At 34.7% G+C, this 22,587-nt stretch overlaps 2 protein-coding genes across 7 annotated transcripts; one reads left to right on the forward strand and one right to left on the reverse strand.

Annotated features, from left to right (window-relative positions):
• Window positions 1–221: 221 nt before the first annotated feature.
• LOC126832078 (baculoviral IAP repeat-containing protein 7) lies at window positions 222–13,334 on the reverse strand. 4 transcript variants are annotated; one of them, XM_050562752.2, is made up of 9 exons: window positions 13,138–13,155; window positions 12,128–12,229; window positions 8,397–9,409; window positions 7,475–8,040; window positions 5,147–5,322; window positions 4,194–4,218; window positions 2,461–2,589; window positions 1,816–2,127; window positions 222–1,657 (listed from the first exon to the last, which is right to left on the reverse strand). In XM_050562752.2, exons 3-9 carry the CDS (start codon window positions 9,017–9,019, stop codon window positions 1,461–1,463), a joined length of 2,028 nt encoding a protein of 675 aa, XP_050418709.2. In that variant the 5' UTR covers window positions 9,020–9,409; window positions 12,128–12,229; window positions 13,138–13,155; the 3' UTR covers window positions 222–1,460. The 4 variants fall into 4 exon arrangements, with proteins under 4 accessions (XP_050418709.2, XP_050418710.2, XP_055959450.1 ...); XM_056103475.1 differs by lacking the exons at window positions 222–1,657; window positions 13,138–13,155 and adding exons at window positions 2,757–2,800; window positions 13,239–13,265 and having other exon boundaries at window positions 1,988–2,127; XM_050562753.2 differs by lacking the exons at window positions 12,128–12,229; window positions 13,138–13,155 and adding an exon at window positions 13,239–13,334.
• A 1,789-nt stretch (window positions 13,335–15,123) lies between these two features.
• On the forward strand, window positions 15,124–22,086 carry LOC130010423 (baculoviral IAP repeat-containing protein 2-like). 3 transcript variants are annotated; one of them, XM_056103432.1, is made up of 3 exons: window positions 15,124–15,277; window positions 18,047–19,320; window positions 20,419–22,086. In XM_056103432.1, exons 2-3 carry the CDS (start codon window positions 18,698–18,700, stop codon window positions 20,789–20,791), a joined length of 996 nt encoding a protein of 331 aa, XP_055959407.1. In that variant the 5' UTR covers window positions 15,124–15,277; window positions 18,047–18,697; the 3' UTR covers window positions 20,792–22,086. The 3 variants fall into 3 exon arrangements, with proteins under 3 accessions (XP_055959407.1, XP_055959408.1, XP_055959409.1); XM_056103433.1 differs by lacking the exon at window positions 15,124–15,277 and adding an exon at window positions 17,309–17,499; XM_056103434.1 differs by lacking the exon at window positions 15,124–15,277 and adding an exon at window positions 17,767–17,858.
• The last annotated feature ends 501 nt before the right edge of the window (window positions 22,087–22,587 follow it).

Here is a 22,587-nt window from a genome sequence, read left to right on the forward strand (position 1 = left end):
TATTATAATAATAGGAATTCTGACGTCTTTGTAACCCTCCTGGACGCAAGCAAGGCTTTCGACAGAGTTAATTATGTCCAATTATTTAAGTTACTACTATCTAAGGGTATGTGTCCTTTAACAGCTCGTTTTTTACTTAACATGTATTTAAATCAGAAAATCAGAGTAAAATGGGGTAACATTATAACCGAAACTTTTAATGTCAGTAATGGAGTGAAGCAGGGTGGGGTTTTGTCTCCAATCTTATTTACAGTTTATCTTGACGAACTGCTGAATCGCTGTAGGACCAGTGGCCTTGGCTGCCATATTGCTCACGTTTATGTAGGAGCATTGGCTTACGCTGATGATCTCACATTCGTGACATCCAGCAGACAAGCTCTGATTGGCCTACTTAATATTGCTAAACGATATTCAGAAGAGTATGATCTTAAGTTCAATCCTGAGAAAACTAAACTTATTTTCTTTTCACATAGCAGAACATTTATTAATCAATTTAAAGACATATGTATTGATGATAAAAAGATAGAAGTTGTCGAATCAGAGAAACATTTAGGTAACACTCTTAACTCCTCCTCACAAAGACAAAACATATTTCATGGTATTAATAGTTTTCTCGTGAAGGTTAATGTCACTATTAAAAATTCTGTATATGCATCATCTAGCACAAAATATAAATTATTTAAGACTTATTGTATGCCTCTGTATGGCTGCCAATTATGGGATTTGAACCATAAAAATATTGATAGATTTTATTGTGTCTGGCGAAAAAGTGTTAGGAGGCTTCTTGGTATATCACCACGCGCACATAGCAACTTATTAAGCATAATTTGTGACGATTTGAACATAAAAACCCAATTGTATAAAAGATTTACTACGTTTTATTTTAGTACAATGTCAAGCAACAATGAATGTTTAAGTATGTGCAGCAAGATCGCTTTAAATGGAAACCAGTCTTCTATGTGCAATAATATTAATTTTATTTGTAAAAAGTATAACTTTAATAAACATGATGTCCTAAATGTAGGAATTTCTTCTGTTTTAAATAGACTAAATGACCTAGATCGTAATTATTATAGTGATGATGATGTAAGAACAGGGCTTACAATTAGAGAATATATCTCTTTCAGGGACTCTAATCCAAATGAAGCACTAACCCTGAATCAAATTATCAACTTTCTGTGTACTTCATAATCAAAGTGATATAATTATTTGTATATTGATTAATTATTATATATGTATAACCTATGTGTACCATGAGTACGAATAAACTATTATTATTATTATTATTATTAACTTATATGAGAAGATTTGTTTATTTGGTTTCATTGTATTTCTGGACCCTCAGATTGTATGTTGTTGTAAATGGTTCAGAAGTTGAGATATTGTTAAATATAATTATACGGGTTTGGTTTTATTTCAACTTAGATAATGTTTATAATCAATATTTTATTCTTATATTTTTATGATAAATATGTCTTAACCCTTCCTTTAACATTTTTCCGACACATGGGACATTTTGTTAAAACAGGGGCACACAACTCACACGCAACAAGATGGCCACATGGAAGGAGGACAATATTAGATTCAGCATCCATACAGATTTTACATATTCGCCGCTCTTTTAATTCTTCATTTTCCCTCCACAACTTCGAGGATTCTATAAATATAAAACAAATATATAATTATTGTAAATCCATAACTCTCTAAATTAATTTTTTACCAAAATACTTTTAAACAAAATAAAAATGGACGGAAAAACAGCCTATCACTATATCCACTCCATTAAATAAACAATTTACTCTTAAAGAGTTCTACCTTCTTTTTCTGTTGCTGTTGTTGCTGTTGCTGATGTTGTTGCTGGTGTTGCTGTTGTTGTTGCTGATGTTGCTGGTGTTGATGTTGTTCCTGGTGTTTCTGTTGTTGTTGCTGATGTTGTTCCTGTTACTGTTGATGGTGCATAAACTGGTTCATCGTTCGTTCTATTGACGTTAGATTTCACATGTTGTTGACGAGGAATATTAGTAGTGTCTGCATCACCAACAATTCGCCCTGGTTTTACTCCTTTCCGTGAATTGTCTAAATCCAAGACAGCATTCACTATCTCCTCACTTGATTTAAAAAATCCTCCTAAAAATAATATAATATATCCAACATGATGGTACTCCCGTGTGAGTGTTGTATTAACAAACGCGATTAACAAATTGATCGATTAATTTCATACATTTTAAAATGTCACCAGGTTTTTTTACAAAATATTACAGAGATTTTTGTAAGTTAACAATTCATTATAGAAGACGGAAACCAATGGACAAATCATCATATCGCGAACATTATCAATTCTCTTTCTTGTAGAGGTATTTTGTCAGTCAGTGTCTGGTTCTATGTTGTTGGGTTCTAGTCAAGAAGTTTATATAGATATAAATACCAGTTGTTCATTATCTCTAGTGTATATAATATTACCCAATTGTTGTTTCTTGTTTTCTAAAACTTTAATAACGGTGTTTTTATCAATGGACAACTTTAATACATCTTGCACCATAGATAACTTCAATAACTCATCTATACTCATCAAACTAACATCGTCGTTACCTTGAAATAAAATATATACCACGATAACAATCACAATACATCCATTCAGTCCATTCTAGTTTTACGCTTTTGTCAATATCTGTATAAAAATTGTTGCCAAAATTACATAAATTTGGAATTGAGAGGTCTGAAATTATGTCCACCTTAATCAAAGGTCAGATACTCACAATATCAAACCTAAACTCCCACAAAACTTGTAATTTCCAAACATCTGTAAACAGAGGAAAACTTTGTCAAATTTAGTTTTATTATTTATTGAAAGTAAGTCCATCGACGAGAGATTAAAATGTCTGCTTACGACTAGTTTATATTTATTCCGTTACGGCTACATATTTTATATTGTCCCTCGCCTTTCTGTCCGTCCGTCCGTCCGTCCGTCTGCCTGTCCGTCACACTTTTTGGGACACAATAACTCTCCTTCTAATTGAGCTAGAATGTTCAAACTTGGTGTGGGTGTTTATAAAGTCGATGTCTTGATGGAGTTTGAAGATAAGAATTCTCTGCTTAGGGTAAGCAGAGATAAGCAATTTGATTGGTTGATGCTTTGGAACACGATAACTTTAGTTCTAATTAAGTGAGAGTGATGAAACTCATCTGTATAGTCTCATCACATCAATACCTTGACTAAGTTCGATAATGAACATTTTTTGCTGAGGGTAAGCAGAGCGATAAGCAATTTGATTGGTCGAGACATTGAAAGACAATAACTCTCCTTGTAATTGTAATTTTCAAACTTGGTTTGGCGTTCATTAAGTGAATCCCGTGATGGAATTCGAGGATGAACATTGTCTGCTTATGGTAAGCAGAGATAAGCAATCTGATTGGTTGATGCTTTTGGGTACGATAACTTTGGTTATAAATGAGAGCTCTGAAACTCTCACTATAGATTCATTATATCATTACCTTGACTAAGTTTAATGATAATTTTCTGCTTAGGCTAAAGAGCAATAAGCAATTTGATTGATTAAGATTTTGGAACATAACAATTATGCTTTTAATTGAGGTAAAATGTTTAAACTTGATTTTGATGTTCATTAAGTGAATGTCTTGGCTGTGTTCAATGACTAACATTTCCCGCTAAAGCTAAGCAGAGCCAAACAATTTCTTTGACTTTGATTCTATCTGATAGAGAATGATGAAACCTAGTGTATAATTGATCATCAGTTTGATTGCTAATTATTTTGAAAAAGATAAACGTGCAATTAATTAGTATGTGTCATCTATTTAGTTCGGGATTTCTGCGGGGGGCATCAGCCTCACTATTGGCTTGTGTATTCCGTTACGGCTACATATTTTATATTTATTCCGTTACTGTTACATATTTTGTATCTATTCCGTTACCGTTACATATTTTGTATCTATTCAGGAACCGTTATATATTTTATATTTATTCAGGAACCGTTATATATTTTATATTTATTGCGGTACTGTTACGACACACTTTCTACCACAATTAGATATTGACAGCATTGAAACAAAATTTAAACCAAATGGAGTTTGCTCCATCGCCAATCAACCCAATTATTATCACATAAACTAAGGAGTTCACCTCCTTTAACATTCGGCATCTTTATCCATTAAATATATCATATAAAATAACTCACCCGTGGCACCATTATTTAAAACAATCTAAAACATATAAATAATACATCTTATCAAACAAACAATATTTATATAACTACAAAATACTGTTGTTAATATAACTACAAATACTGTTGTTAATATAACTACAAATACTGTTGTTAATATAACTACAAATACTGTTGTTAATATAACTACCAATATTATTGTTAATGCGACTCTAGCTCAACCCTATATTATTTCACAGTCGTTATTAAGCTAGGCATAATATATCAACATAAATAAAATGAAAGGATAAATCCAATCGTTTGTTCATTGAGTTTTACGTCCACTGTCACCAAGGTGATATTGTTAGACAAGATAAATCCAATAGGATGTCAAATATCCAATGGGATGGATGTCAGATCAGCAAAGATTAAACAAATGTACATAGAGGTATACACTGTAATTAGTTATAGATAAAAACAAATGTACATAGAGGTATACACTGTAATTAGTTATAGATAAAAACAAATGTACATAGAGGTATACACTGTAATTAGTTATAGATAAAAACAAATGTAGATAGAGGTATACACTGTAATTAGTTATAGATAGAGGTATACACTGTAATTAGTTATAGATAGAGGTATACACTGTAATTAGTTATAGATAGAGGTATACACTGTAATTAGTTATAACAATTATTGTAGAAGTAGAATGATCCTGACAGTATAAACATCATGTAATAATATGATGTATAAATATTCAAGGGAATATATAAAATTAGACAGTTACAAAAAATATTGAAAATGTTTTGGGTTTGTTTTTTGCTTTTTTGGTGTGTGTGTGTGTGGGGAGGGGGGGGGGCACTAAAATTTATCTTCGACGTCTTCGAAGTTGAGTTTTAAAATATTGGTTGAAAACTTTTTTAGGCACGGGTATCTTTTTTTTTTTTTTTTTTTTTTAAAAAAACAACATTTGTTTCATGTCTTACCCGAGCTGTACCGGAATCCGGGTTGCGTATTGAATGAACGAAATCTTCACCTTTGATTCTCAGTAAATATGGACATTTAGGAAACCATTTTGCATGTTCTTTCCATGGGATGTCGTCATCTTTCCAGGATTTTAAAACACCAGCGCAGAAAAAACATTGTACAGCATCTTCTCTACCTGTTCATTAATTAATAAATATATAACATTTAAAACGAACATCCAAATATAAATAACCTAGATAAAATTTTATCTACATTGTTATAGTATACTTTTACCTTTTTTAAAGGTGATAAAAACACCGCGGATCCAGACATAACACAACGACCAAACTATAACAGAACGACCAAACTATAACACAACGATCAAACTATAACATAACGACCAAGCTATAACATAACGATCAAAACAATTCACGTTGGATTGGAGGATTGAAAAGTTTTGGACCAAATCAGGTGATTTGTATTTTCTTTGCCAGTTATGTTTTCTGAAAAAAATGTTCATACTAGCCCCATATGGGTTTTGGGTTTAATTTTGTCGACAATGCTTTTATAAATAAAATAAAACGTTTAACTAGGATATATACGACGTCTTTACTTTACTAGTTCGTTCTATAGATGCTTGGGCAGTCAGCAAAAATTGGACGTCTTCCCAACTGTGAAACAGAGATTCCATGAAGACTAACCACTTGAATTTTTCCAATCAAATCAGAACATATAACAATTTGGTTTAATTTTCGATGTGGGCACTTTTCAAAATATTTCTTTCACAAACATGCGCCTGTAATTAAATTATGTGCACCCACGACTGACCTTCACAATGTTAGTGTGTAAGGACATATCCACAATATTTTGACTGGATTAGCTAAAGTTCGGGTACAGTAGACTTTAAAAGAATCTTAAAAAATTAAATGAACAAACTACGTGAATCATTAGCTCTTGCTGTCCAGGTGTATTAATGATGGATCTTACCTGGTTCTAGCTGTCCAGGTGTATTAATGAGGGATCTTACCTGATCCATGAAAATAAATTTGATTATATTGGGTTGTTCAGAAGAGTTTGAAGTAAATAATTTAGACAAATAGGTCAATTCATAAACATGACATTATTGAAAATCAATTTCCTGATGAAGATAATAATTGCTGCATCTAGTATCTGTAATATTGTAATGAGAATATTCTACTGGTTGGTAGGGCTGTACGATATTGCAAAAAGGGGCGATATCGATATTGGCATTTTTTTCAACGATATAGTTAAATGTCGCGATATTTAATAATAATGTCACTTTGCTATTAAATAAATTAAATATAAATGCATTAAAGCTAATTACAGTGTGAGTAAGAATTGTGGGTAAGAATTGCTTTATTCATACACTTTAAACTTTGCTTTTTTTATAATATAGATTTATTAAAATGAACAAGACAACATCCTTTTTGGATAAAAACATTACTTATGCCTGTACATATAATTAAATTAAATACAACCGCTGATGTTTAAAAAGCGTCTGCTTGTGACCTTGTGTAAAAAAAATTCTCAAATATCACGTGCAGCGGAAGTAAGTAGATGCGGTCTCCAAGTCTTGTATTGTAAGTTCAAACCATATAACTAAATACACTGTATTTAGTTCGATGTTCAAACCTAGGAGTATAAATAGATACTCCTTGGTTCAGTTTAACAAATACTAAATGATCCTGACTATCTTCCATTCAAGCATTCGATTGGCTGCGGTATTCCTGGCCTAACAGTGACAGTAATCTATTTATAGATCGTTTTATTCTTGCTTTCAGAAATTAAGTTTCGTAGAGTTTTCTAAAAATATTCGATTTTTAAAAATATGACAATCTATTTATAGCCTGGTAATTAGCCGCGGTAGTGGGAAATTTCAGGCGTTTAGTAGACCTAAAGTTTACATGTAGTAACAACTGACAATTTATTGTCGACTAAAAACAAAGTAAAAGTAACGCATCCACGATGCAGTGAAAAACGGCTGCGGACACTGCGCAAGTGTTTTCAAAATTTAACGATTCTCAAAACATTAGTTTTATTATAGTTTATTGCCGTCGGCTAATTTCCACTGCTGTATAGTGTATTTATTATATATTTTTATGATAATTTTTTTCGCTTTTTCGATATTTGAAGTTTTTGGCGATATTCGATAAACCACTATATCGACGATTTTTGGCCACATGATATCGTAGTTGGGTCTGAAAATACCATATCGCGATAAATGACTATATCGAGAATATCGTACAGCCCTACTGGTTGGTAAAAATAAGATCATGGTTATTTACAGAAATACATGACGTACAATGCCTGTTTTTTTTCATGCTTACCAAGATAATAAAATCCTGCTTCAGCAATCTGCTCTTTGCTTGGTATTGGTGATCGTCTAGGCCAATTAGCAAATGTTGCTACCCGAGTAGCCAATATGGCCTGATTTGGAAATGAAGCCATCTCAGTTATAATACCTAGATCTTCTATTGTAGCTGGAGTATTGCTTGGTAGCAAATTTAAATTGGAGGTTTTCAAAATAGTGGCCGTTCTAACATCTTCATCAGCAGAACTCAGAGGATGAGTTGATACATAATCATGTATATAACTATCATTTGGTATAATAGGAACATTAGATCGGTCCGTTCCTCTCAAGAATTCACAACTAGAAAAATATCTCCAGTGTTCAGCTACTGGATTTTCTGCTTCTTCCCAATCTCTTAAAATACCTCTACAGAAGGCACATTGTACTCGATCAGCGGAACCAAGATAGTAAAACCCCGCCCGTGCTAGTTCAGCAGGTCTAACAGCTAAATATCTTGGCCAGTTTCCAAATGTTCTAAGTCTTGCTTCTTCTACAACCATAGTTTGCCGGGTAGAATCACCTGTTAATACAACACTAGCAGAACTGAAATGGAAAGACATGAAATGAATCCACAAAAGATAGAAGAACACACCCGAATTTATAGAAGAATAAATCAACTGCCAAGACATTCAAATTTAAGACTATGGGGCCTGTTTCACGAAATTTTAAGTAAGACAAAATCCAAATTTTAGTAATTTGATTGGATAATATAAGACTGGTTTTAGTGCTTAGCCAATCAAAATTGAAGTATCTACTAAAATTTGGATTTTATTTTTAGGTAAGATTTCGAGAAACAGGGCCCAGTTTATATATGTAACTTGAATGCTACTGAACATAAAAATATAAGCGTGAAAAATAGATTACTTTAATTAGTATTCGTTCCATTAAATTGAACTGACCTCATGGATTCATTTGGTAACATTCTACTTCTAAGATCTGATTCTAACCTATCTTCAGGTTGAATTTGTACCAACAAGGTATGTTGGTGTTCATTCCCGCGTCTGTAGTCGTTAATCTCGGAGTTATTGATTGGTGTTATCTGCTGTCTATTTCGTTCAACGATGCTGTGTCTCAGTGTATTGCTGTCATGTCCAGAGTTAACTCCACGTGCCTCGGTGTTTCCGCCAATATAACTGTCGTGCAAGGTCTTCAATATTTTATCATATACGATTGGTCCAGGTATTAAAATCGGGAAGTTTTCAGATGTATCATTTATAAAATGGCATCTTGGATTTAGATCTTTGTGAACTTGGAGTGGGTCTTCATATTTCAACCAGTTATTTTTAGTAACACCACAAGTAAAACACGTGACAGTATCATCTCCTTCTCTGGTACTAGTAAAAACAAATCCAGCTTTAGCTAATTTTATTGGTCTTCCTTCAGATTGTCTAGGAAATGATTTGAACGATCCTAGTCTCATCCATTCATATTTCATACAATCTGATGTTGGTTGAACATCTCTATGTAAGGCTTGGTTTAACGTTTCCACGGAAAGGGATTGGTATGCCCTTGTAACACACATGGTTTTGGTAATGTATTAGTCTGGTTCGTTGAATGTATATAATTATTCCTATGACATCCGATGTTATTAACAATAATAAAAATAGAGTCAATACAAGTTGACACACTATATATATATTTAATTCCGGGTCATTCAGGAAATTCCGTTTATTATTATTGATAGATTTTATTTGTTTTAATTTTTTAGAACGCGCAGATCGTCGATTCTTAATCACCTTAGGTGTTTCTGTGTGAAATGTTGGTATTTCAAGAGAAGACGATAAAGGTTTTGGATATATGTAAAAAGTCCTCAACAAACGTTTCACAATAATTTTTACGTCAAAAAACAAATGATCCAAACATAGCATTGTCTTCAATTTAATAACTGCTCATGGTATTGGTAATTTTTCACCTGTAATGAAATAATATATAACAAAATGAATGCCTAAGACAATAAATAATGTTGGCCTATTCCGAAATTCCTCCATGATAATACATGTATGAGAAACGTATGATGGACGACATTTTGTTTTATTTCTTGCCAATCTCTACAGAAGTAAACATTCTGACAATCGAAAATTGTATTTAAAGTTTACCTGTGACACTACAATGTCATCTTTGTCACCGTGCCACTTGTGTCCTGGTCACAGACTTCAAACATGAGGTATGTGACACTACTGTTCTGTGTCACAACACCAAATTATGTGACATTCCGCGGCCACATAAACCTGTGATACGTCTCACAGGATCCTGTAACACAACTCACAATATCCTGTGTCACGCCTCACACGATCCAGCGACACGTCTCACGCGATCTAGCGACACGTCTCATACAATCCTGCAACACGTTTCACACTAACCTGCGACACGTCTCACACTATCCTGCGACACATATCACGCGATCTTGTGACACGCCTCACACGGTCCTGCAATAGGGACTTTAAGACTACCCTGGTCACCTCCTTAGTAATAAAGAATGTGACACTATCGTGTGTCACTGGTGTCGGATACAATCCGATGTCATCACTACTGTTGGATACAATCATGAGTGTTCAATATTCTTACTATTCTGTACTTCACGACGTGGGTTCTTTTTACTATAATGAATGAAAGTTTGGAAGGCGTGTGACAAAGTGCTTATTTTTTATTTTATAAAATACGAACTATTATTTAGATTCTGTGAACTTATTGACCTTAGCTAGTTTTGAAAATATATGATATTGACGTTTCACCTCTGTATAAACTACTGTTATGGCACGGACTTATTAAACACCTAATTAATTCAATATGTCCTTTACAAGCTACACATGATCCGTGTATAACACTCGACAGAACTTCATGACTTCAAAAGAAATAGGCAGTGTAGTTACAGATACCATATTCTGATAAATAAACAATATGATGATTCACTCTTGTCCATTTTCCCTAATTATCACGATATAATACCGGTCAGCCACCATAGAGTTTAACGTATGAAAGGATAACAGAATGTAATAAATTTCTTGACAAGGCTCTAACAAATTTCTCTTTTACTTTCGTATTATTGTAAGAATAGCTTCATAATAAACGGTGAAACCCGTTTCTATTCAACTATAAAATAAATTCCTAGAAAACGAGTTTCGTCTTATAATAATAATAATAATGACTTTATTTAAGAATGGTTGAAGATTAGGCTATAATAGCCTTTCTAAATGAAATGAAATGAAATGTGGTTTAACGTCCTACTGTTCTGCTCCTAAACTGCGCTAAGGAAGACGGGCATACGCCATACAGTGTGCTATGGGGAAAATTTTGCCCGGGCAGCGGCACTACGGCCTACTCTTATATCGAATTCCAACTGCCAAGGGATCTTTTACGTGCACGCCAATGTATACACGGGACCTCGGTTTTTCGTCCCATCCGAACGACTAGACAGCTGTCCTTGTCAGACCCTGCATCCTGCATCACTGACAAGGGGGAAACCACGCTGGAAAATCTGGATGAACTTTCACGGCCAATGCAGGGATCGAACACCCGACCTCCAGGCTAGCGAGCCAGCGTTTTACCCACTTAGGAACGTGATTCCCCAATAGCCTTTCTAACATCCTGCCCTTCATGATTGAGTATGGTAATAAGCCGTACATCATTCGATCCCTATATGATTTTGATATTCAAAACAGAAAAAAAAGTTCCATTTAATGTCCGCTATACACAGTTCTATTACCCTATATCCGAGAACCAATACTTTATAACCAATAATGAAAGTGAAAATATATTTGTTGTAATATGTATGGTATTCCACATCATGTATATTCAATACCTTACGATACATTATCCTAGTCAGTCGTTATTGTGGGATATAGAAAGATTCAATAAATAATCGGCCTACTGGCTACTGTTTAAATTTATACCAACATCAAGGAACACTCGGCAAACCTCACCAGATTCCAGTACCCTACATCTAGCTTCGGCTGTATGACGAAGTCCACCATTGGAACTACTTTCAAGTTCCCGGAATACCAACGGCGTTGCCCATGACGACGCCTTTGAATAATGTTTTATCAGACAAATATTTCAAAGCCTGAAACTTTTTTTTCTTTCAAGTTTATCCGATTTTCTTCAAACAAGGACAATTTTGCACTGAAAATTCTACACGCGCATCGAACCACGCAATTTTAATAACTTCTTTTTAAAACCGGCAAGTTTTCCTAATAAGTAAACCGTTGCCGCATCGCAATTGTATAGGCGTAGGTACATATCACTTGGGAGCCACGGTGGCTAGGTGGTTAAGACGCTGGCTCGCTAGCCTGGAGGTCGGGTGTTCGATCCCTGCATTGGCCGAGAAAGTTCATCTGGATTTTCCGACGTGGTTTCCCCTTGTCAGTGGTGCAGAACAGAGGGTCTGACAAGGACAGCTGTCTAGTCCCTCGGTTGATCTGAAAAACCGAGGCCCCGAGTATACATTAGAATGCACGTAAAAGATCCCTTGGCAGTTGGAATTCGATATAAGAGTAGGCGATAGTGCCGCTGCCCGTGCAAAATTTCCCTCATAGCACACTGTATGGCGTATGCCCGTCTTCATTAGCCCAGTATAGGAGCAGAACAGTAGGACGTTAAACCCCATTTCATTTCATTTTCACATATAACTTACCGTCATACAGCCGAGATTTGCCGAGTGATCAAGGAAGTGTTGTTTTATTTCCTCTATCACGTTTCCTCATTGGCTTGACGACAACATCGTGTATTTCCTTCCCTTATGATGGAATGAAAAGTTTTTAGTAGCAATCGTGTCCTTGGAGTCTAGAATTGTCTAATGAAGAAACATTCAGTGGGTTTTTTTTATGAGATGTTACATAAATTTGAACGCATAATTACTGAAAACTTTCTCCTCCAAAGAAGTTTAACAGTTTAAACACCCCCAGGGGTATTCCTCTTAACTGAACAAATCATAACTTCCAGAGTGGTTCTTGGCGGAATAAGTCATATCATAATTTATAGATACGTATTTATATCTGGTATTTCCATTTTTAGTTTTTGAATATTTCTATGTTTTAGTTTATTCTGTAGAATTATTATACTATACAGAGATCATTAATATCATAAATTATTATAGTCAAACTTGCACAGATAACCTAATGGCGACGATAATTAGTGCTCAGAATAAGGCGCCTCTCCGCTTTATTTCTTATTATTAAAAACGATTACTTTGATGTCCAAATAAAATTGATGTAATACTAATACAATAAGTTGTGGGTTTAGCTAAATATTTTACCAGTTAGTAATACCAGTATAATATACAGTTTAAACAGTCTACTTCTATCTTATCATATTTTAATTATAAATTGTGATATGGCGTGATCAGTAACTATAGATCTATACACTACTATCGTGACTGGTATACGGATCAAGGGGAGTGTACTTATTAATCATATTATACATTCCAGCCTATAGGCGTTTATAATATATTACGTGACATGTTGGCATAAAATATATAATGATTTAAAACATATATTAAAACATAATAATTAAAAATTGGTCATTTTTGTCTAAATCACTAGACTAAGGAATAACCATTTCAAAGTAACGCGACTCTTGTGTATTGTTCCATATTGTTTTACATATACCAGTAATAATTCTAACTGTTAGAAAATAAATACTTACTTTGATACACAAATTAACTCATCAACGATTTAATTGTTACAACCAAGATGTTCGTTATAATAACTTGATTTTGTGTCATAAGAAATATTAACTTTACTTACGTGTCACGTATAAATGATTTGACATTACAGCAACGTGTATATTTTATGAATCTTCCTTGACTTGAACACTGTGCTACTTACTTTAAAATGTATAAAGTCCTTTAAAGTATATTCATACGCAGTGACCTAGTTATCGACTTAATGAATAAAACCGGGTATTCCAGAAATATATGGAAACCCAATGTGGTCCTTTTATGGTGGTAAAGATTCTTGAATTGGTTGAATGACACATTGTCCTGAAAGTATTTATCGGGTAGTTATTTTCAATAAAAGTATGGTAAATTTGGTGTACATGGAAAGTACAGACACCCAATCGTACTAGAAATATATTGAATTTTATAACCCGAAAAACACCCATATTGACATTTGTCTATAATACAAACTATTCTATTAGTATTATTGTAAAGTATATTCTGTATTTTATCACTGTGACATTGATATTGTGGAGCAATGGAAATTACAAATTGTAAAACTAAAGTACCTATTTTAAACTGCTGACATATGCACCGTGAACACTGAAATAATATTGGCGACGTATTTCTTCCATAGGCCATTTCGGGACTAACACATGGTTCAACTTTATTTCAGTAATTCGCTTGCGCGTAGGGGTCTTTAGCAGTGGGAGAAAACTGGAGGACCCGGAGAAAACCCACGAGGTTGGACAGGCGACCCTACTCCTTGTCACATACAACCGGGGAATCGAAACCATGACAGTTGACTCAATGACAGACCTTATGATACAGCGCACACGTGCTAACCATTCGGCCATCCAACACCCCCACCCATAGGTTTGGGAACATTGAAGCGTAAACGTATACCAGACTCTAATTTAAGAATTTACTTAGGCCTCAATATCTATGGTAAATTGAGAGTAAGTAATGACAAATACATTCTGAAAAATGCCCCCCCCCCCTTCAATCAAGTTAGGTGACATACATGGCTTCTCAAAATAGAATACAAAGTGTTGAGAAGGATTTGAAGCAAATTTTTGGTAGATTAATTAATTAGTTTGAATATGTTGTTAGTCCAAATATATCATCAAATCACACAGTTGTACGTTAGAATGTATCTTTAAGTAATGTTACGTATCATTTGGAGATCAAAACTGAGAAATGAAAAGGTCTTCTAAGGAGAACATGGCACTCACCAGTCCACATGTCACGGATAGATTTGTAAGTTTGTTAAATTTCTTACTGTTTATTGTATTAAATTAAACAAGTAAAATAACTAGGAGCGAGACATTAAACCCATTCCATTTCATTTTAGTGGCTTACAATCGTTTACCCTTAATATCGTTTTATAAAGTTCAATTACTTTTAATTCTTTGAGTCATACGACTCATCAGATAGAAATTATACAAAAATTTACAAGATTATTTACAAGATTATTAGATTTATTCAATGTAGAGAGAATAACAATGTATGTTAAATAAAGCCAATTAGTTAATAAATTAAATGTTGGACTCTTTTTGTAAACGATAAATATAAAAATAGATCAAGCTTACACAATTCTTTGAAATTATTGACTTTTAACAGCTCGATCTGTTTATATAAACTTGGATTTGTAAAATAATAATAGCAAGGGAGCTAGGTTTAGGTTGCTGCGAAAATCGCGAACAAAATGTCTACTATGCTTGATAAACCAAAAAAAATGATACACCCCATTGATACGAGTCTTTATACCATTCCGCGGCAACATCTCCCACCAAATTAGAAGGTTATTTAAAACAGAAGCAGGCACCCACATTCAGAGTATCGGGCACCCCTGTCCACTCATCGAGCATAGTACAAACTTAAACCAATTCAAGTAATTTTATCACCATAAAGGTACCTCATCGTGTTTCCATATTGATATCTGGTGAGCTGGGCTATATAAACCCGTATTAACCCTTCGAATAATAGTGAATCGTTTAACGACAAAAATTAATGTTGTACGCTGAAGTTGAATTAACTCATCTCTGGTGGTGTAAAGGAGACATTCTTAAGGGACGAAGGATGGGTCGGGGATACAATAAGATGTGTTTTTGGATGTCAATTGAGGTAAAAGTTTACATAGGCAGGAAGGATGATATTCGTAGGCTGAAGTCTTCAGTTTGGGCCATTTCACCTTGCCCCCCCCCCCCCCGCCGTCGTTTTGTCTTCCTCAAACATTAATGTTGTACGCGGAATTCGAATTAACTCATCTCTAACTGCAGGATGGGGTGTGAGTGTTTTTAAGGGATGATAAAAGGGTCGTCCGTCCCAGAGAAATCCCTCTCTGGCCATTGCTGTATTGACTTATGATACATGAGCTGTTGAGGGAGTGTTTCTATTCTTCCCGTTCAGTCAAATCTATCCAAGTACAGCAACATGACAGACCCTCGTTTAATTTGCAGTGATTTAAAGATACATTATGGGAGATAAGATAAAGAGATGGCAGTTCTCGCTATAATAGTTAAAAACTAGATAGTGTAAAGGTAATTTGCTGAAAATTTCAGTCAAATGGATCCACTATGAGCCGAGAATGAAGCGGGTGAAATGTTTGCATAGTCTCTGTCATCATTACTAAAATCGTTAATATAAACAGCATAGTCTCGATAATCCACTTTTTTGATTTAATTATCAATGGCCGTTAGCGGGGTATAGGAATCTAATCCAGCCAACATCGATGGCTAGCCTTGACATCGAGAGTTTATTATGGTCTGGATAAGTTAATTAATGTCTAATTGATAATTTCGATAACATTTCAGGCCTAAACAAAGACTTGTAATAAGCAGATTTTGCTCTTGCATAATGCATGTTTAAGCTATTAAAAACGGTGAAAGTATTGTTCGTCTCCAAACAGTATTGTTTACATTGTAAACGTTTTGATAGCTTCGTTTGTCATGCAATTAGTTTTTCTGCAATATTCTGCTATGCATTGGTTAATTGGACTGGTTAATCAAAGACTCTACTCTTAAAGGAACTAAATCTCTACTATTCGGGACCTAGAAATTGACACAAATGGGAAGCAACGCATATAATAATGTAATATGAAAGTATATAAACTGATTTACATTCAATCGTTTCTGTTTTTACTGTAATTTCTAATCAGCTATTGGATTAATGCTATGGATAATTGGATTAAACATACATTATGCAAGAACTAAATCTGTCTATTGCTGATCTTTCTTTAGGCCTGAAATGTTATCTAAATTATTAATTAGTTATTAATTAACCTATCCAGACCATAATCAACTCTAAATGGCATGGCTAGCCTGCTATCTTAAGTGGATTATGAGCCGATTTACTGCATAACTTTCCTTCACGATTTAACGGTTAAATGGATAATCGAGACTGTGCTGTTTATCGTACAGACTTTGGTAATGAAATTTCATTCGCTTAGTTCTGGGTTCATAGTGGATCAATTTGAATGAAATTGCAAACTGCCTTTACGTTATCTAGTTTTAACTATTATAATGAGAACTGCCAACTCGTTATCGAATCTCCCATAATGTATCTTTAATGCTAGTATTTCAAATACCCAGATTAATGCTAGTGATTATTGATTAATGCTAGTAAATTGGATTAATGCTAGTGATAATTGGATTAATGCTAGTGATAATTGGATTAATGCTAGTAAATACTGAGTTTGATGCTAGTGATAATTGGATTAATTCTTGAGATAAGTGAACTAACGGGTTGGGTTGGTTTCAGCATTTAATGCTCGTAAAGCTTAATTAATGTTAGTTTTAAAATGATTTAAGCGATTGTTAACTGGCTTAATGCTACGGTTAACTGGCTTAATGCTACACGTAAACAAGCTTAATGCTACAGTTAACTGGCTTAATGCTGCGGTTAACTGGCTTAATGCAATTGATAATTGGAATTGTGCTAGTCAGGGGATTTGGCATTATAATTAGGATTAGATTTAAGAATGTGCTAGGGTTAAATGTTGGCCTAATGCTAGGGTAAATGCTAGCTTTGGAGTTAGTGTCGAGGAAACGTGAATTAATGCCAACAATAAATGGGTTAGTTGCATTTAGAGTTTAACATCCAGACTAATGCCACACGCTTTCTCCGCCGTGTAGTCATGACTATCTTGAATTTATTCGTGATTACATCAACATTATTGCTTAATTATGGGCAGTCATAATATTTCACGCTTTACGCCAACAAACTATTAACAGACCTTGCATTTATGTTCATTCCGTATAACTGACATGGCTATTGAATCAAAGACGACATCCGCTATTACATAGCGTTAATAACAACAACCTGTAGGAGAGGTGTCACGCTGACAGGTAAATTTTACTGTACTGCTTTGCATATAATACGTAATTTAGAGGATTTATACTTCAAAATGTCATTTAATTCATTGATGGGTATTTTATTTAATTCATTGGTGGGTATTTCATTTCGCTAGATGGCTGAGTGACCTGGGAGGGAGAAGGAGGTGCGGTCGTGTTGTCACGTTATAAATTTAATAAACATGGGGATATTTCTACCTGCCAAATGACCTAAATTTGGTAGGTAGGTAAGTAACACCTATGTTATAAAACCCGGGTAATCCCAATGACTCACCAGATCGGGTGATATTGCGTCACGCAAAACTTAAACACAAACAAATCATTAGTGAAAGCATAGGATCCTCTGACTGGGCGTAAGTACACGATTTCAGTGTTTTAGTATTTTTACTTGTATCGGTTTGTTGTAGTTAACCCCAGTCCACACACCCACCCACCCCGTCAAGCGTCGTTCTCCGTATACATACACAAGATGGTGTCCAATGTTCTAGACAGAGTAAATTGGCTATATATGTAATTAAATGTTATTTTATGTTAATTTCAGAGAATATAAGCAGCTAAAACATCATTAAAGTGATGAGATACTGTACATCTGAAAACAAGTTTTAATTAAAACCATCCATCATTATTACATCATTATTGTGCAGAATTGATAATCTCGTTTTTAAACATTTGATTCTTTCGTGTTATATATTGTGCACGGGACATAATTTAACCAGATAGTTTTCATTATTATTTTTGTGAATCAAGGCTAAAATCGACCTAAATTGATTATTTAACATTCGATTAAAAAAACAAAATCAAAATATGCGTTGATTATATCAAATATCGTCTGTAGTGGAAACCCCATCGTTCGGAATGCGTTTGTACCTTATTTGTGATATATATTTCCTAGTTGCTATTCTTCAACAAAGATATTATTTGTATTTCGAGTTTAATAAATCAGCCAATGATCATATAAATAAAATAAACAAAAACTGTGAGGTATTCCTAAAACTGAATAAAGCCATTTTAGATGAAATAGACCCTGTCAATAAATGTGATTGCTACACCGAAGCCCCCTACAGCAGCAACATCTTGCATCAACTTGTATGTTTTTTTCTACTTTGTTTATCGAATAGTGGTATCATCGGAAACTGTGATGGTGATCACCCATCAATATTTAACACAAATGTAATTTAAAACCAATTTCCGCATGTCTCAGAAAACATCTACAGCAATTTACCAGTCCATTACCGTGGATGAACTGGAGTCCTGGTCCAGGGAACATGGAGTCTATGAGGATTTTTCATCTACATCAGATTGTATGAAATATGAATGGATGAGACTAGGATCGTTTAAATCATTTCCTAGACAATCTGAAGGAAGACCAATAAAATTAGCTAAAGCTGGATTTGTTTTTACTAGTACCAGAGAAGGAGATGATACTGTCACGTGTTTTACTTGTGGTGTTACTAAAAATAACTGGTTGAAATATGAAGACCCACTCCAAGTCCACAAAGATCTAAATCCAAGATGTCATTTTATGAATAATGAATCTGAAAATGTCGATATCCTAGTTCCTGGGGTGATTGTTTATGATAAAATATTGAAAACCTTGCACGACACTTATTGTTGCGGATCCAGAAATAAAGGGCCTGTAGTGTGTGACGATTCATCACCTAGGGACGACAGTGAACCGGTGGATGCAAGTTCAGGTTCAGACCTCTCATCCTCGGTTTGGACTACAGATCAAATACCGGAACATGGGTGTCGATTGACTGACGCTGTGTACATCAGTTGGTCACAAAGTTTGACAAATAAAGTGGTTACGACAAGGTGAGTAATAAACATCCTTTATAATAATGTTTTTATTTCACATCCCAGAAAATTAAATGTACATGTATATATGTTTATAACATCCTGTTATTTCAACATACATTATGTAAGAGCTAAATCTGCCTATTGTACGTCGTTTTCTCGCCTCAAATGTGACATAAATTATTATTTAATCTTTTACTAACATGACAAAGCCTATAATCAACTCTCTTGGTCATCGGATGAGAACACCATTTATAGCGTATAGTCCAGGAGATAATGGCAAAATAATATGGTCATCAGTTACAAAAGGTTTGCCACCCAAATTTGTAGTGGGTGTCCATACGAGTAAAAATCAATTGGCCAGATGTGGTACTGCTGGGGCATATAGCCACATCAGCACCTTAAAGATGGGTTCCCAGAAAAGTATTTATCGGGCGGTTATTTCCAATAAAAGTATGGCAATTTTGGTATATATGGAAAGTAGAGATATCCAATCTTACTAGAAAAATACTGGATTACCCGAAAAACAGTCATGGAGCGTATACAGGACAAAAATGTAAGGGTTCCCCTAATCAACAGCCCGACGATTAAGAATTTCTGCACGCTTGATTTCAAAGGTCACACGCGAACATTGAGCGCTTGATGTACAAGTTGATAAACTTTATGAAAAGTTAGACGTACAACACTTTCTGAGATAAAAATGACGGAAAAAGACGCGGGTAGTGGATAATCCGAGAATTTAATTACGATCCGATATTTGTAATAATTAGTAAGCGATTAAAGACAACATCGTCTTATGTATGCAATGAATTCTCCTCTGACTTCCAAGGCGTGACGTAAACATGACCTGGTTTGATCGAATTTTAATAGCAGGGCATTCCTTCGCAATTACAATGTTTGAGAAGGATTTGAAGCATAATTATGACAAATTAATTAGTTTGAATATGTTTTTAGTTCATATATACCATTACATCACCCAGTTTGTACGCGGGAACCCATCTTTAAAGTACCCCCCAAGGGGCCAAAAAATAGGCCATAAGTTACTCCAGCTATGGATACCTATGCTTCTAGAAAGATCTAAAACCAGTTTATTTTCTATTTGTTTTTCCATTTCAGTTCAGCTAGTGTTGTATTAACAGCAGACTCTACCAGACAAACTATGACAGCAGAAGAAGCAAGACTTAGAACATTTGGAAACTGGCCAAGATATTTAGCTGTTAGACCTGCTGAACTAGCACGGGCAGGGTTTTACTATCTTGGTTCCGCTGATCGAGTACAATGTGCCTTCTGTAGAGGTATTTTAAGAGATTGGGAAGAAGCAGAAAGTCCAGTAGCTGAACACTGGAGACATTTTTCTAGTTGTGAATTCTTGAGAGGAACCGACCAATCTAATGTTCCTATTATACCAAATGATAGTTATATACATGATTATGTATCAACTACCAATGATGACGCATTAACTTTGATCATAGGTGGGCCAAGAAGGTAATAGGTCAACATTTGGAACCTCCAGGGGCGCCTGGACTTCCCCATCTAGAAAACTGACTGTCAGATTTGTATTATGAGTTAGCCAAGGGGTGATTTGGGATTGAAGCTATGGACAAAGGAATTGTAAAGGCTCTTTGCCCCCATAGTACGCGATTTGCCATTATTCTAGTACTAGGGTTTTTTGTTAATTAGATGGTGTTTTGGTGGTGGTTTATGTTAATTAAATGGTGTTTTGGTGGTGGTTTTTATGTTAATTAGATGGTGTTTTGGTGATGGTTTATATTAATTAGATGGTGTTTTGGTGATGGTTTATATTAATTAAATGGTGTTTTGCTGGTAATTTTTGTCCTAGGGTTTTATGTTGCTGTAATCTGCTGTATTTCCTCCTCATTTTTTGAATGAATGATATGGTATTTAACGTTTTATTTTTCTTATCAACTGAGAAAATGAAGACGGCCATACAGTACCCTGTGAGGACAATTGTGTAAAAGGTTGTTTTATATCAAAGTGTAGCTGCGACATTGATATTTCGTCCCATTAAAACGAATAGACAAGAAGAGGCCACTCTGGAAAATCTTTCCCGGCCAGCACAGGGATCAAAGCTCTTGCCTTCTGAATAACGAGACAGCGGCTTACTCACTGAGCCACTGTGGTTTCATCTTCACTTTGTGAATGGTACATTTAATTATAATAATTGTGAATTGCTTTTTAAGATCAAGAGACGAAGAAACCTATTGCTTTTCTGCGATTTCCTATAATTTATATACAGGGTTTAAAGTCAGGAGACGATGAAGCCTATTGATTTTCAACTATTTCCGATAATTACTGTCAGAGTTATGGCCCTTGACCTCTTTGAAAATTTTTAGAGAATCTCTTGAGGCTGCAGTTTATATCAGACTTATACACACTGTTTAAGGTCATGAGAAGAAGACTCCTATTCATTTTCAACCATTTCTAATAATTACTGCCAGAGCTATGGCCCTTGAACACTTTGAAAAAACATGTGGACGCTCTAGAGGCTAAAGTAAATATAAAATGTTTAAGGTCATAAGACAAAAAATTGAAATAATTTCTAATGATTACTTAATGGGTTATTACTCATAATCAGATTTTCGTGTGTTATAAATGCTCTTATTCCTGACAAAAAGAAAAAATATGCGACAACCCTTGTTGACTGCATGGACGACTTGGCTGCTGTAGGCATATGTTTCGTTGTCTGGCAACCTATCGTTATTTTTTAAATATCATTGTTATATGTGCATGTAGTATCCTTCAATAAAAAGTTTTTATTCCCAATTTGACCCATCTTCCCTACGAACCTGGGGTTTCAATTGTTTGTTGCATTGCGTCCATTACAATTATCTGGAGAAATTGAACCTACATCCTTGCACCATCTGATGGTGCTGCATCACATGTTCCACAGAATTTCAGACAGGGGGAGAGAGGGGTTTAGCGTCAACTAAATACAAACTGGGTCATTTTTGGACTAACATATGGTTCAATCACTAGGAGGAAACTAGAATACCCGGAGAAAACCGACAAGGTTGGACAGGTGACCCTACCCCTTGTACAAGTGGGGAGTTGAAACCACGCCAGTTGACTCAATGACAAGCGTTAAAACAGACATAAAAATAACTAGATCTGCATAGCAGATATCAAAGCTTTCATATAAACTTCAAAAGGGGTTATTAGAATCTATGAATCATCAACCACTCTGACGGATGTAGAAAGGAATATATTGTTACTAAATCTGTTGTACTGTTTCTTGTTATGGTAAAGAAAACATGAATACAACTA

This window comes from Patella vulgata, chromosome 9, assembly GCF_932274485.2.
Source record: "Patella vulgata chromosome 9, xgPatVulg1.2, whole genome shotgun sequence".
Taxonomy (NCBI): Eukaryota; Metazoa; Mollusca; class Gastropoda; family Patellidae; genus Patella; species Patella vulgata.

Bases quoted from the DNA above. Each gene is read 5' to 3' on its own strand.
- LOC126832078 (XM_050562753.2), bottom strand. From the start codon at position 9,019: ATGTGTGTTACAAGGGCATACCAATCCCTTTCCGTGGAAACGTTAAAC. The intron at 2,128-2,460 runs GTAATATTATAT...TATTATTTTTAG, and splicing joins AAACAAGAAACAACAATTGG to GAGGATTTTTTAAATCAAGT. The intron at 1,658-1,815 runs GTAGAACTCTTT...TTATATTTATAG, and splicing joins AACAGCAACAGAAAAAGAAG to AATCCTCGAAGTTGTGGAGG.
- LOC130010423 (XM_056103432.1), top strand. From the start codon at position 18,698: ATGTCTCAGAAAACATCTACAGCAATTTACCAGTCCATTACCGTGGAT. The intron at 19,321-20,418 runs GTGAGTAATAAA...TTTCCATTTCAG, and splicing joins AATAAAGTGGTTACGACAAG to TTCAGCTAGTGTTGTATTAA.